The 16,098-nt window shown below is 48.0% G+C and overlaps 1 protein-coding gene across 1 annotated transcript; it reads left to right on the forward strand.

The window, feature by feature from the left end:
- Positions 1–1,472: 1,472 nt before the first annotated feature.
- Positions 1,473–3,501, forward strand: F5891DRAFT_1060178 (uncharacterized protein). Its single transcript, XM_041362859.1, has 3 exons — positions 1,473–1,956; positions 2,010–2,348; positions 2,406–3,501. The coding sequence occupies exons 1-3, from the start codon at positions 1,786–1,788 to the stop codon at positions 3,234–3,236; spliced, it is 1,341 nt and encodes a 446-aa protein (XP_041220555.1). The 5' UTR covers positions 1,473–1,785; the 3' UTR covers positions 3,237–3,501.
- Positions 3,502–16,098: the final 12,597 nt, after the last annotated feature.

Here is a 16,098-nt window from a genome sequence, read left to right on the forward strand (position 1 = left end):
GTATCGAATCACGAAAGATACTTCATTATGCCCCATGCGCACTGGCAGGGTCACTGGCCTAGGCAAATCGCAGGTGCTACAAGGAAGTAACAAATGAGAAAAAAACGTCATGAGATATCAAAGTAGCATCATTGACAGTGGTACAGGATCAATCAGAAGCGTCGCACAGTGATAGGGCATGTCTGGATGACCTGGACCAAGCATTGTCTAGACTTCAAGTTCACCTTAGGAGACTATGGGCCGCGGGGAGATACTGCATGTAAGTCTGAGATGCCTCGCCATTAATGTGCGCTAGAACAAAATCATGGCCAAGCCAACTGTCGCAGTAAGCTGCGCCTAATGATATGTGTAACATGTTCCTTGATATGAGGTCAAAAGATAAGTAGTCGCGTGAGAAATGGCATGGATCAACACAGTTGAATCGGAACTTGAAATCTAGATTGCCTTAGTTCGGACTTGGTGAGGAGGTTTGGGGACGATGATCTCTGTGAGACATTAAACATAGGTATGTGATATCGAGGCGAGTGTTTGGCTCAAGCTCATGCAGGCTCCTAGATTTTATATTCTTCGACGTACTAAACGAGCACAATTCTGCAAATAGAGTCTCAACCGAATGAACTAGTATGATGCGAATACCTACAATTTGGACAAGAAGATACTGTGTGTGGAAACTGAAATGGCCGACAAGCTGAGTTGGCCAAAATGACTTGGGGCACTCCTAACAATATAATCAAACCACGAACCAGTATTTACTGCAACTTGAACTAACGTGGACCAATCTGCCAGTGTGCGCCTTGCAATTGAGCCCAGTGACCATTCTCTTGATGTCAGATGTGCCCTTGGGACGACTCGTATCGGACTGTCCTTTCAGTACGGTGTCGCATGCACTGTGTAGTAGTAGTGTGGCATGAATCGAGCATACCAGTGTTTTAGATTCGACACAGCCCAGTAGTTGTTGTCAGATCTGACCTTGAGGACAGTGGACAACTCTGGGACCGACATTGATGAGTGACGAGTCATTGTCTCAAGTGCATCATGATGCCGCTGACCTGGCAAGAGGAGGAAAATAACAATCAACACTGCCGAGAGTACAATACATACCAGTATGCCATGGTGACAGGTCGCGATTTTGTTACGAATTGTAGTGCTATTCTAGATTAGTTGATAAGCGCAAAAGGCTCTTACAAAGTTACGATGGGGATGTGAAATAGTAGTTTGATCCGATGCATAGACGACGGAAAACGAGAATCATGAAACAGGGTGTGCGCTGTCGTCCCTTCTTCACGGCCACATGTCAGGACATTGTTACTTACATTGGTTGACAAGTGCTAAAGGTACCTCCCGCGAGAATGTCATGGATGAAGTTGTAGTAAAGCGTACTAGTAAGTAAGGCAAAATAACAATCGCCAAAATATTTGGCATAAGTAGGCTTACCACCCTCGTCAGCTGCAATGGCAGAACATCATAACCTCGTTATCACTGCTCATCTTACTCTAGATCTCCGGGCTATCATGATGTAGCTGCAAATCAGATTCTTATGGTATATTTAGCAGGGGCAAACTGTCCTACCCTTCTACAATTCGCACGGCTACAATATCAAGGACTGCATCGGTTTACTGATGGCCGTTGCAGTCCGTGCGCGATACCAAATCATCCTTCACTACTGCGGATCACTAAGATAACCTGTGTATCGGTGGCCTCAAATAACAGGTGCAAGAGCCACGTGAAGCTCATCCATCGTCTCACTCGTACTGATTCTCATTCTCAAAATACTCCAAGCAGACAATGTCTCTCCCCGAGAACACGACCGTGCTTATTGTTGGTGCAGGCCCCGCAGGTCTCACAGCTGCTCTTGCTCTCGTTCATAACGGGTGCCATGACTTCGTTATCGTGGATGCCGTAGACGAAGGATCCAATTCATCGAGAGCCGTCGCCATACACTGTGCAACCATCGAGGTAAGCTACCCGTGCATTCATACGAAGGCCCACTGATGTTCTTGTGATATTAGGCTTTAGCAAGCATCGATGTCGCAGATGGGTTACTGTCTCAAGGCATCAAGGGAAAGAGCATCAGAATCCTATCCCGTAGTTCGCAGCTCTTTGAGGTCAAATTTGACCCTCTAAAGAGACATTCCGCCCACCCTTACGCGCTTTTCATCCCTCAATGTGTGACCGAGCTTGTACTTATGCAGAAGTTGCAGAGCCTTGGTGTGCAGGTGCAGCGTCCACACAGGGTAGTAGGAATGAAACAGAATGAAATGGACTCTCGCGTCACTGATGTGTCCTTTGAAGACGGTCAAGTTATCAGCGCTAGATACGTTATCGGCGCAGATGGCGCCCGCTCGATTGTGAGACCTCAATGCCCCCCAATTTAGCTTAGTGGAATATCTGACGACCATTTCCAGGTCCGTACCATCGCTGGTATAGGGTTCTCTGACCCAGAAGGCCCACACACAGTCAATGAAGAGTTGGCTCAAATGATCTCTGCGGATATCACATTCGAGCCCGAACCTGTCGGTCCAGTCACCCTCGAGGGCCACCTTAACGCCGAAGTCTTTTCGGGCAATTTATTCATTTTTTTACCATTTGGCAATCACTTCAATGCCCAGCTGTTGCGAGATGGAAAGCTCACTACGAAATCCACCTTTCGTATACTTTGTTCCATACCCATAAAGAACGGAGAACCTCCTCGTGCTCCACCAAAAGAGTATATCCAGAACGTGGTCGACGCATACGGGCCAGCGTGTATATCATCGGATCCGTCCCTTAACCCGAAACCTGTCAAAGTCGACCAGCTGGTCTGGTCGACAGGTTTCAGAACCCATTCCGCCATTGCAGACCGTATCTTCTCACGTCTCGGAGCCGCCATTTTTCTAGTCGGCGACGCAGCCCATATACACTCACCTATAGGCGGGCAAGGCATGAACCTGGCCATCAGGGATGCGATCTTCCTTGCAGATGCTGTCACAAAGCACATTCAAGCGTCTGCAGAGAATCCCGATGTGGACGATACCATCTTGCAGGAATTCGCAGAGGCGCGTCATGCACGAGCGCTAGAAGTCATCGGCTTCACCAAGACGCTTTTGAAACTCGGAAACCTTCCGTACGATTCATATGCTTGGTGGATGCCGGTCAGTTTGGCGTCCATCCGCGATTTGGTGCTGAGGATATTGGGCGGATTTGATTTCGTGCAGTCGAAGGTTGCATGGGGACTGAGTGGGCTTGGGAGACGGTAATCGCTTGGATGATTATCGCATTTTATATACCATAATACACGACATTCGTATTTCTGTTTGCAAAGATAGGGTAGATATAGGTATGTGACATACATGGTCGTGCCTATCAGATGAGGAACAACATCAGGGGCGACCTTGGGAATATCAAATACGCCCAGTGCCATCCAGACGGAGGTTTCAGTGAGGTCGAGACCTATACATCAACCGTCTTCCCCAAAGCTTAGCAGACTATCCGAGGGTTGGTCTTGGGCTTCTTTCCGTCATCGGACAAAAAGGCGTTCAGGGTATGATTGCAATGAATTAGCATATGTTTACGGGTTATCGAGCATATGTGAGCCTGTCATTACGGTCTAGTATCAAAATATCAGATGCAGAAAAATGGGTGTACGGGTGATAACAATACTCCAGCGTAGTACTTCTTTAGCATAACCTTAGCAAGCGCCTCAGGCCTCAGTATAGGGGAGAGAGCCTCGTTCAGCGAAGGAGGGAAGACAACCAGAACCATCTATTTTGGCCTATGTAATATCCAAACGGCCCCGCAAGGTTCAAACATTTCAACCGCTGCTGCTGACTCCTGAGGCTGTGCAATCTTCAGTTTCTTCAAGACTCGGAGGCGCCTTCAACACACTCGTCTCCATTAGTTTTGCTTGATCGCTATCTTATCAGTTCCTCTATGATCGTTCCATGCTCTCAACAATGAACTAATGATACCTGGCTAGTCAACTTTGTAACATGTTTCTGTTTACGCTAAGATAAACAAATGCACAAAATACTTCATTGACATTGCCTCTATCTATTTCTCAATCAGCAGCGAACTGTACATTATTCCATCAACAAGAGCATCAACGGTAAAGCAGAAATATAACCCACCAGTGTGTTGCTACGTGCGACTTTAACGGTCTCCTCTTTCAAAGGGACTAATCGGTTTAATGATAGCACATTTGAGCACCAGTCGGCTGATGTTACGAGGCACAAAGGGTGAGTCATCCAGTGAAAATTTGGTGCAGGACAAACTACTCCTACTTACGATTGTGACACATCTATCCAATCTATCGCAGCAGTCACTGTCGTGTGTGCAAGGCGCTCCCCCTGTCGCACACGGACACGCACTGACAGACGTTATGGATGTTGTCAGCGCAACAATAACGAAGAGGAAGGGAAAATGCATTGTTTGTGCGAGGTTGTATGAACTGGTGAGGTGCTTGAAAAATCTCTTTGGAGTGAACTGGATGGTAGGAAGATGACCTGCTCTTATACTCGCGAAAAATAATGCCTGTTTTAGCCGTAATTCTGTTTGGCGGAATGGTTTACGCACAATCTATCTCACGAGAAACTGTGCTACCCACTGCCAGCAGAACTTTGTATGTCACAACTCGATTTGAAAGTAGGCCCCATGGTAACGTAATCCCTCGTGTTGACGAACAGATAGATCACATTCGCTCATTTACTTGTGGAGCTGGAACAATGGAAGCGCAGAGCTACTGTCGAGGTAGTTGTGCGAGGTCGCTCCCTGTGTCATGCAACACTTCGAGCTTGAGTGCTCACCCTCAGGCTGGTCTAGCGATATGAAGGTAGTTGTACCCACAGTTTAGCTACTGCAGCAGCACATTGAACGCTGATATCAGGGTCCCGATTATGTTGAGTTGGGTGGAGGATGTCGAGGGTACGAGAAAGGGGAGCTGAAGGAAGCGTAAATGGAGAAGAAGGAAATGTTACTTTGGAGGGGGTTGAATACTGGGATTCATTAGGGGAATGGGAAGCATTGGAGGCGCAGAGGGGGCGCTTGATGGATCTTGTTACTTCCTCTCCTTTCTACCAGTGATAGATCTGCACCCAAAAACTATAGACGTCTCCTTCACCAACCCTTCATCCCCCGTTGCATTGATGGATATAGCATTCTCTGGCAAACCGTGTCAGTGTGAGGTGGAGGAAAGGTGGGAGTGGAGGCGGGCATCAAGGAGGCCGGGAGGTACAAGCATGTCCTTGATGTGAGTTATCGCGTTGCTATATAGGTGTGGGTTTTACTTACATGTTGGCAGGTGGATGTGAACGGCTGGTCGACTCGGGTCGAGAGGCTCATGACGAGTAATCTGGTTGTGTTCAAGTCTACGGCGTATCCTGAACGGTGCGTGTCCTTGCTTTTTTGTTTCGTTTTAATTCTTTCTCAACATTTTTCTCTCCTCTCTATCCAAAAGGATCGACGATATTCACGAGAATGAGTAGCAACTTCTCAATTTCATCGCTGGCCAGAGTTGCTGCAGGTTTGAATGATGAAGCGATGTCCGAAAGATTGGATCATGATACAATGGTTATAATTTATCCAATGGCACACCCCTGCAGGTTCTGCAGAAATCTCCGTCATTCCACAGCAATAACAATTTGCCAAATCGATATCGTGCCCATAAGTATATGCAGGATATAAAATATGGCCGTCGTCCTAGTGTTTTTTCATCCTCAGAAATATCATACGAGATCCCCTCAGAATATTCCTTATCACCTCGCACAGAAAATGCGTTTCTCCCTCCTCACTGTTGTTGTTACTTTGACAGTGTCTATGTTTGCCAGTGCCGCATGTTCGCCCGTGGATACACCTTGCATTACAGATGGCGAATGCTGCAGTCAATTCTGTTATTATTTCGTGAGTATGAGCAGGTCGCTGTGCAACCAGGATTCAACCACCTGACTCACTTAAACGCCTTAGGGTGTGGCAGGAGGTAATTACTGCCAGGATCCAGGTGAAAATTGAGCTGGCAGCCCGAGCGGCACGTCGCCACAGTGAGTCATGCTCTTCTGCTTTCACTTTGGCATCATGGATGATGGTGTAATACCTAGTTTGGAGCCAATCAGCATAGTTGCCTTGAGACAAATTTTCGTACTGCTCGAGCAATATTTGTAGATGTTTGAATTCAATCGGCTGTACCTTAGTTTCAGAGAATGTCTCGCCTGACGATGTTGTTACCGAATTTGCGGATCTAGAAGAATCGAAACAGACTGAAGAACTTAAGTATATTGAGATGCTGGAAGGAGATGCTTTTGATTTCGAAGAGTTGGATCGGGTCGAACAAGAAATAATACCACAGGCTATTCGAGGGCATCCAGGAAATGGCCACTCCGGGGCAAATAGTTCGGGGCGGACTCCGGGGCCAAAGTTCGGGGCATGTGACCTTTTCAGTTGGAGTTTCAATTCACGAGGCTGACATTACACGTAAGAGTCTGTTCGGCCACCATTATTTGCGTTATTTGCGCAAGTTAGAGCTAGTTCGGTAACCCAAGGTAAAGTAAATTTGCCAACTTCAAGGATGATGTAAGGTCGGCACAGTAGCTTCCGGTTTGGAGACCGACATCGGAGCTTGAACTTCCTTTGATCCCATGTCTAGCTATCACACACCCCAGCATACGACTCAAGATCTATGCAATCGGAACAACATCTGGGCTAGTGTCATATCGATAGTGTTATCAGCTCAAGTCCACATCCTCTCCATGGCTCAGGAGTCATCTCATACTACTACAGAGAGGGCTGTTTGGACCGACACAGAGGTTGATCAGTTTCTCCTCTACCTATCCAACAATCGGGACAAGATCGGTGATGCTGGCAACTTCAAAGATGTGACGTACAATGGCGCTGCAGAGGCTATTGCTGAGTACCTGGAGCATGGTCCAGCGAAGAGTGGGGCAATGTGTAAGACAAAATGGGCGTCAGTAAGTCCTATCAATATATAATTTATTTATAGACTTGATAATAGATTGTGTAGTTAAAGCAGACTTTCAATGCTATTCAGAAGTATCGCCAGCAGTCTGGTGTCCACTGGGACAATATTAGAGGGGCAAATGTCGAGGGTGAGGCTTCAACCTCAGTATGGAATGAATATGTTTCCAAGAAGGTACGTCAAGTTCACTAATGCTATTTCATGCGTCTCACTGTTTGATAATAGGGAAATTCAGTCATGCGCCCTTTTCGTGCATCGGGATGGAGACACTACGAGCAAATGGACGGCATAATACCACGAGGCAGTGGCGCCCGAGGGCGCACAGGGTACCAACCCAATATAGCTCTCCCCCCTCCCTTAAGCTCAAGCTCCAGTCCTAGCGTACCCGCAGGTGAACACAATACCATGATTGGTCCCATTATTGCCACATCTAGTGCTGGTGTTGCTGGTCCTAGCACCGCCCCTGCAGCAGCTGCCCTCACTTCTACACCTGCTTCTCCATCCTTCATGCCTCCTCCTACTTCTCCGTCCTTCATGCCTCCTCCTGCTTCTCCGTCCTTCATGCCTCCTCCTGGCAAACGTTCTCACACCGACATGGAGCTGACCGCCTCATCTGCATCTACCTCAGTTTCTCAAATGCAAATGCCGCCTCCCTCCGAGTCGAGCTCTATCAAAAGAGCGAAGACAGTATCAGGCCGCGCATCAGGCCGTGGATCAGGAGGCCATGCACAGACTCAGGGCGGTTCCACCAAGAACACTAACACGTTGGACACCAAGATATCGAAGGCCACCACAGCTGTAGCCGTGATGGGATTCCAGAGCTCTGTCAATCGCTTGACAGATGTAATTGCTGAGCGCATGGTCTATCCTGAGGATCGGGTAATGGACCAGCGCTCGAGGGCCATGCAGATGTTGCAGGTTGAGGATGCAGAGTTGCCGTTCGCAGAGCGGCTTATAATACAACAGGTTTTTTCTATGGACCCTGCAGCTACTGACATATACACACAGACTGCTGACAAGGAGATGCGCCGTGCTTTTATTCTTTCCACAGCCCAGCGGTTGGGACTTCAACTTCCTGCGCCTGGTAGTTAGTATACTCATGTAAAATGCGCTATTGACACAACATATGATGATAATGCAGTAGTTGAAGCATGGTAATGCAAACATCTTGTGCTTTGATGGCGGCGGATACATGAGAGTCGTGCTACAGTGCTACATATCATTGTCAGAATCTTCAAAGGAGTCATCTAGCAGGCCCCGCTGCTGCAAAACAGTCTGATAATCTTCCCACATGCAGCGCGCAATACGATTGCGCACTTCCTTCATGCCTCCCGCTCCGTCAAACTCCTCCTCATCATCGGGGATCCCTTGGTGCTCCGGGTTGTCGTAATCGAAGTGTTCATTGTCGTCGTCCGGGAGCACGTTGTCGTCAGGGTTGTGAGTCGATATGAAATTGTGAATCGCGCATAGCGCAGCAGGTATACGTGCCTGGATGGTCATAGGATATTCAGGTGAGAGCAACAGAATACGAAAACGGCGTTTTAACACGCCAAAGATCCGCTCAATCACATTTCGAGCGGATGAGTGTCGCAGATTGAAGAGCTCTTCTTTGGTTGTTGGTCTGCAAACATAGAATAGTTATTAAAAAACCTAAAATATAAAATAAATAAAACATACCTAAGATTAGCACGTCCCCATTCAGCCAAATGATAACGGACACTGCGGTAGGGGACTAAGAGCTCGTCACACAAAGGGAATCCCGCATCCGCTAAGAAATATTTGCCGGGAGGGATATACAAACTGCCTGAACGAGCCTCGTCATAGAGGCGTGCGTCTGTGGCGGATCCCTCCCAGCCAGTGAGAGCGTAGGAGAATTTGAGGTTGAAGGTGCAGGCGAATAGACAGTTTTGAGAAATAAAACCTTTGCGATTACGATACGAGGGGCGATCAGATGATGAGGGGCGAGCATGGATGTGGCTGCCGTCGATCGCACCGATAGCGTCCTTGAAGTAAGGCCAGAATTTTGGATTGTTACGGATGTTGCTGGAGATGTCATCGGTGTCGTTGGGAGAACATACGTATGTTGTGTAGAACGGGGGGGACGCAAAGATAAACAAGATCTTCCGGAAATACCTGGAATTATTTGTGAGCTCATCATAAATAACATTAAAAACAAACTTACTTTGAGATGGTGTCGTTTGACCGTTGAAAACGCTCCCCGACATGACGGATCGTTAGCCCTGTAACGCACGTATATAGAAAGATGGCAAGTTGCTCTTCGAGCGAAACGTGGCGTGAGCTAGCATAACCCAAAACACGAAGTTCGGCTATGAGCGCGTGAAAGACATCTGCATGCATGCCAAGTTCGCATCGCATACGATCCGGGTGACCAGTGATGAGTTCCATGACCCATTCTTCACCTGAGAGGGCCGATGTGTGGTATGCCTCAGGTACAGAGTCCTGAAGCAATGAGTGCGTAGCAGTCAGAAGGACACTGACGAGTAGTGCAATGTGACGTAGGATTCGCATATGATTCTGCCGACGGCCTGCAGCTGGCGGCTGAACAGCCTGGGCTTGAGCGAGTTGTTGGAGCAAGGGGTCAATGGTATCCATAATCTATCCCTAAAGCAATGAGCGCGATGGATAACAAGTCCTACTAATATTGATATCATAAGGTTGAAACTCAGCTATCGGCACCTACTGTGCCGGCCTTACATCATCCTTGAAGTTGGCAAATTTACTTTACCTTGGGTTACCGAACTAGCTCTTAGAATTTGGTTCTGGCTTTGCTAATTGTCGGAGCTTGAACAAGATGTCACGCTCCGATAACGCTTACCGTATGCCTTGTCCTACTATCAATACAATGCCTCTTGATCCTGATTATGACGAGGACGCTAACGAGGACGAATACGACCTTGTGGAGGCAGAGGAGATGGACGAAGATGCAGAGGAGAGTGATAAGAGGTATCTGGCATGCATCATGCAGATGGCCATGCATGCTATGCGCACGGTCATTACAGTCCTCAACGCAACAACTACCGCGCTCGAAGCTTACTCAAACACCTACTACGACAAAGAGCCGTATCATACCTCCGCTTTGTCGGGGACTGCATGGGTCACCGAACTTCTCACTGTACACCCTGAACACATCAGATGCGAGCTTGGGGTCCACAAGCATGTTTTCTATGTGCTCATCAATCTCCTTCGGCAAGCAGGTTGCAGAGATTCCAGGCATGTACTGCTCGAAGAGCAGCTTGCTATATTTCTCTATGCATCTGTCACAGGTCTCTCAATTCACCATCTTGGTGAACACTTTCAGCGGTCCAACGAGACAATATCAAAGTACGTATATTGTTGCTGTCCTGGTATCAAGCTTATGTTCTTTCAGGTATTTTAAACAGGTTCTTTTTGCATTCTCCTCGCCACCAATATATATGACATATGTCCACCTGCCCGACATAGATAGCCCTCCTCCCCCCGAAATCACGAAAAACCCGAAGTTCTTCCCGTTCTTTGTTGACGCTATCGGAGCCATTGACGGTACACACATCGCATGCCATCCTTTTGGTGAAGATCGGCATGCCGCTCGGGATCGCAAGGGGAACTTCTCTCAAAACTGCCTCGTGGCATGTTCATTCAACCTTTCGTTTACCTACATGTTTGTAGGAGTTAGCGCATATTGGAGATAGAGGTACGAGCACAACAAGGAAAGATTAGTAATATGTAGAAGAATTAGTAATGTAGGGAACGAATAACCGGTAATGTCCAAAACGGACATTATTTGTCATCGACTCGTGGACCATAGACAAGTCCGCGATTACATATACACGGTCCGGGTACTTACATTTAGCGTACCTTATTATATATACTGTAGCATTATTTCGAGTAGGAATTGAGTCCAATTAATTATCTCAAAGTCTTCATTCAAATACTACATTAAAGTTTACAATGTTGAGCGGTTGGGAGGGGTCAGCTGCAGATGCTCGTGTCTATCACGATGCTTGTACTACCGATTTCAATATCCCTGAGGGAAAGTATTATCTTGCGGACGCTGGTTTTGGCTCGTGCAATGAGCTTCTGGTCCCGTTTCGGGGCGTGCGTTATCATCTTGCAGAGTGGGGTCGTGCTAATACTTTATATGATGCATTCTGCTAGTACCATTCATACTTATGTTCACATTGTTACATAGGCCTCGTAATCGCAAAGAACTTTTCAATTTGCATCATGCAATGCTTCGAAATGCTGTTGAGCGCATTTTTGGTGTCATCAAGCGCCGATTTCGTATCCTTCTCCTCCCATCAGAGTACAAAATGGACATTCAAGCGCGCATTCCTCCTGCCTTGTGTCTCGTGCACAACATTATTCGAGTTCACGATCCAAATGACATGATGGACTATCGTAATGTCTTAGATGCGCACATTCTCACTGGCACTGGAAACCTTGCTAACGGTCCTCCTACTGAGCACGCACGCACTCGTGTGAGCCTCCATTGTGACCAGATTGCTAGTGAGATGTGGGAGGCCTACAACAGGGAAAGGATTCAGAGGGGAGAGCAGGCAATCATAGAATCACTAGTACTGTAGTCGCGTTAATACCATAGCCATTTGGACCCTCATCGATGACTATGATCCAAAGTATCTCCGTCAAATGATGACATTGTTGTCAGATTAAGACCGGTGTAGAGACTCATGCCTCTCATGGCGTGATATGGCAGTTTCCACTAAGGGAGTATACAGCACCAACTCGCAGCACCACTCTGTGTACTGTCCACAGCAATTCCTATATGAGGCGCAGCTTTCCCGCGCAACGCGCGCCATGCGCGCACCATTCCCACGCTTCGCGATGTATACGCGCGCGCACGTTCCTGCGCTTGCGTGCCCTATAGCGCCAGCCATCCAGAAGCATCCATCCACTGTCCACCAAGCCCTCTAGTGCGTATATTTCCATTTCTTTTATTAGCATATCATTCCACCTTTATTTTTATCATGAATTCTCACTTATATATATCTTTACATACCTACTCGGTAGCGCTTCGGCTCCGCATGACCGCGCTTAGGCGCGCTATATAAGCGCCAGCAGTACATACTATTACTTACTTACCTTTCACACCTGACTTTTACCTCCCAATTACTAGTTATCACTTACTTACTACTTAGCAGAATATAGTAGAAACCTATTCCTTTAGATCTCGCGCTCTCACATCTCTTGCATCATATTATCACTTAAGTCTAGTCTATCTATCATTTCCACATACGCGCGCGCGCTTTCCCACGCTTCGCGCTAATACGCGCGCGTGTTCCCGCGCCTTGCGCGCACCTGCGCTTTCTCGCGCTTCGCTGAAGCGCATACCTCTAGATCTTGGCTGCACTCGCTTCCCCTTTAGGGTCGAACGCACTTGCCATCTCAAGTATCGCAGACTAGGCAACGCGCGACCTTACAACTTTTATAGATACAGTCTGGAGCTATCTTTGCTCCTCACAGTATTGTTGTTTCTACACTGGATCCTCATCAATGACTATGATCTATAGAAATAGTGATATTGCTTTGCTACTACAAGTACAATACAAGAGAACATGACACGACAAGAATCCATGTAACACTCCTTTGAATGCTGCTCTAAAAACAACCGCCGAAGACTATCTACCTCAATAGCGAGATAAATATCAATGATAGCGATGTCGGTCTGAAATTTATTCAACATATTGAGTAGTTGTATGTCCTCTAGACCCTCACTCTGCAACTTTTTCACCGCCTTCTGCCTGCGCAAAGGGATGGGATCTACTGATTGCGCCAAGGTGTTGGAGGTGTTGGCCTCAAGAGCATTGGCCGTGCGCTTGAACATTGTGTTAAGACCGCCAATACTGGTCCCCATCTGCTGGATGGCCACAGGCATCGTCAGGCGTGCAGACTTCGCCGAGTCTCCCAATTTTGTTGAATGTGGGGGGCGGGTAACGATATCAAGCGTACTTTCATCATCATCAATCAGCTTCCGTTTACCAGAAGCTGTTGATGATGGCGCTGTAGAGACTCGCGCGTCTCAATGACGAATATCCGGCCTTTAACCATACATTCCTATATGTTACAGCTCTACTCCTAAGGACCAGTCTCGCGCGAACTCGCGCGCACTTAGGCGCGCCTTACCTACGCACGTGCTATGCGCGCTTCGCGCGCCTCCTCATAGGTCTTCGCGCTATCGTCCGTCCATCCGTCCCATGTCCTTACTGATTCGCTGGTGCGTTATTTCTATCTTATCCATTGAACTAATAAAATCTTCGGTCCGACATCCGCGCTACTTATGGAAAGTTTATTTAAACTTAGTTATAATTAGAGTTGATATGGTTACTCGGTTCGGGAGCGCACTCGGAAGCGCGCCTTCTCCATTCTTAAATACAGAAGGGTTTCCTTTGGTTCTGGGACTTACTTTTCCCTTATCTTTGTGTACTGGAAAGTGAATAGATCACCTCCCCACTTGTTATCCGATCATATCCTCCTGTCAATCCTCCACCTTTGCACTCACTCCTCAGTAAGATCTTGCCTCTAACGCTTTAGGCGCGCCTTCGCTTCGCGCGCGCACATTCTCGGACCTCCTGCTCACGCGCGTTATCTTCTCGCGCCTATTAGCGCCCGCCTAGCTCACAGAGTTTCCCTCCACTTTATTTCGAGGAACTTCTCTCAGTGGTTGTCCTTTGGGTCGAGTCGTTGTCTCGTATCCCGGTCTTGCTGTTGAGCACCCCTTTTGTTTTAAGTGTTTTCACGTATAGTCAAGATTCCTCATCTACAGCGCACTAACACAGACTGACTCAAGGGAGGGTTGCTGTGCGGCATTGAATGGAGGGAGGCTCTCTGGGGTGAGGGGGGTTGCGTGCTGGCCGCCTGAAACAGAGCCGGGGAACTTGATCCCATCGAGCGCATCTCCAAGGTCCATCATATGGACCTCATCAAAAGAAAGGGGGGTGGCTGCGCTGCTAGAAGAAGGCGAAGGAATGATGGGAGGTTGTGTCGCGATGGTGGCAAAGAACGAGTTGTTGTTACCTGACTTGACAGGTATGAGACCTTTCAGCGCCTCATAGTGCTTCCAACCCTTGTCCCGGAGGCCTTTGGCCTTTGGATTTTTCTATTGATTCATAGTAATTAGCATTGTCATAGTAGTTTGATGCGAATTGAAATCACTTTACCTTCACAAAGTCGGTCCACATGTTTTCGGACTCTGGGGTGATCGAAGCTCCGCGTTCCATGCTGTAAGATAGTCCGGAAGTGTTGGCCACTTTGTCGACGACGTTGAATGTACCACGGAGCTGAAATTTGATCATTAATGAGGGTACCAAGGCTGATATAGTAGTAGTACATACCCGCCCCCATTTTGATTGACATGCTGCCGCTGTTTTGCTTGCACCCGAGCAGGGGTGTTTTTCCATTTCAGCGGCAGCAGCAACCCAAAACATGTGATCAAAGTTCATACCATCACCACCTTGTGAGCGGTTGGTGGTGACATACTGGATGAGGATGGTTTCATCTGCCTCTGTCCACACACACCGATCTCTCGCTTCCATTAGCTCTGCACCACCACGGGCACTTTTTCTGCCCTGAGACATCCTGTAAGAGTTGCGATGATGGATAGATTGTAGACGGGTAATGGGCATGCCTACTACTTAGTATTGATTGATGGTCACACTGTGACCAGCACAGTCCTATGATTATGAAAGCAAAACATAGATTCTAAACCTGCGTAAACTGGCGCAAATATTGGTGGCCGAACAGACTCTAAGCAATTATGTCAGTGCGCTGCCCCCCTAGTAAGCTTGCCTCCTCACCCCTGCCTTGTTGCCGCGCCCACCACCTGCCTTGTTGCAATGTCGGCGTCCTTGCCAACAGGTGCAAGCCCACCCAACATTGGCTCACTTTTTGACTTGGTACTCCATCATCCATTGCTTGCTGACCTTCCATTCAACAGCTTCACCTCCTTCCTTCGCCGCGCCAAGATCCTCAAGGAGGATATCCTGCAGCCTCAGCCACACCACATCTCCATCTTCTGCGCCCCTCCTTTTCTTCCAGCAAGTGTCACCGGCTTCCTTGCAGCCTCTTTGGACATGCCGCCAGAGGCAGTCAAAGTCCTATGGTCCTTGGTGAAGGACATTGTGTGGGAGCTCCCAAGTAGCGCTGAGGCGAGCGCAGATGATGAGACCGCATTCAGGATTTATGGCCACGAGCTAGGACTTAGTACATATTTTTTTTTCCCTCATGAATTGTGCTGATGTGATATGAACAGCAAAACGCACACTATACCCTCCCATCAAGATTTGTGCCAACCACGAGTGTGCAGCATGGCAGCGTGGATCATTGCTGAAGAAGGAGGAGCCATGCCGTATCGTCTTGTTCACTCACAGCAAGGGTGCAAAGCCTGGCTGGACGATACACCTGAAGTGCCAAGGTAAGTTTTTGTTCTCGAGTGCATGCGCTAGGTGCTAAGTATGACAAAGAGTGCAATACCAAATACCAGGCCAACTATAGCATCAATGGGGCCATCTGAACATACTACCGAGGCATGCCACAGTACATACAGGTCGCCGATCATCAGTTCATCGAGCTGCAACTTGCCATGCACTGGATGGATCTGATGCAGATTGCGTACGTCTTTTCATTTACTTATCGCGGTGCCGTCATTGACTTGGTATGATATTCGCTAGTGCATCGGCGACGAACTGTGCCAACCTATACGCAATTGCCCAGACTTGTCACGACCTTGGCGACAGTGATGATCACTGGCAGTTTGGCAATGCTCTGACGACAGAGCAAGTCTGGGATTGCTTCATGCTTCTCGCCCTGCTTGACGATCACCAACAACGCAACGAATCACTCGTTGTTCCTCACGATGGTGACCAGAAAAATCGTTTCACGGGCGCCATGTATGCGCGCAACACTTGGATCGTGCTTCAAGGACAGGACGAGCTCCCTCACACTTGTCTCGGGTGCATGCGCATCTTCAAGTCACCAGATGGTGGCCTGCACCACACTGAGGTCATTGTTACCGATGGCATGACTGTTGGATGCCCTTGTTGTGCTATTCCACAGTGCAAAAACCCTCTCGACAACAACCGGCTTTGATTCTGTGCCGAGCACCATCACCTTGAGGCTGTCTGTGCTGTCAACAGCTGTGG

This window comes from Suillus fuscotomentosus (genome assembly GCF_016647785.1).
Source record: "Suillus fuscotomentosus strain FC203 chromosome Unknown F5891scaffold_72, whole genome shotgun sequence".
Classification (NCBI taxonomy): Eukaryota; Fungi; Basidiomycota; class Agaricomycetes; order Boletales; family Suillaceae; genus Suillus; species Suillus fuscotomentosus.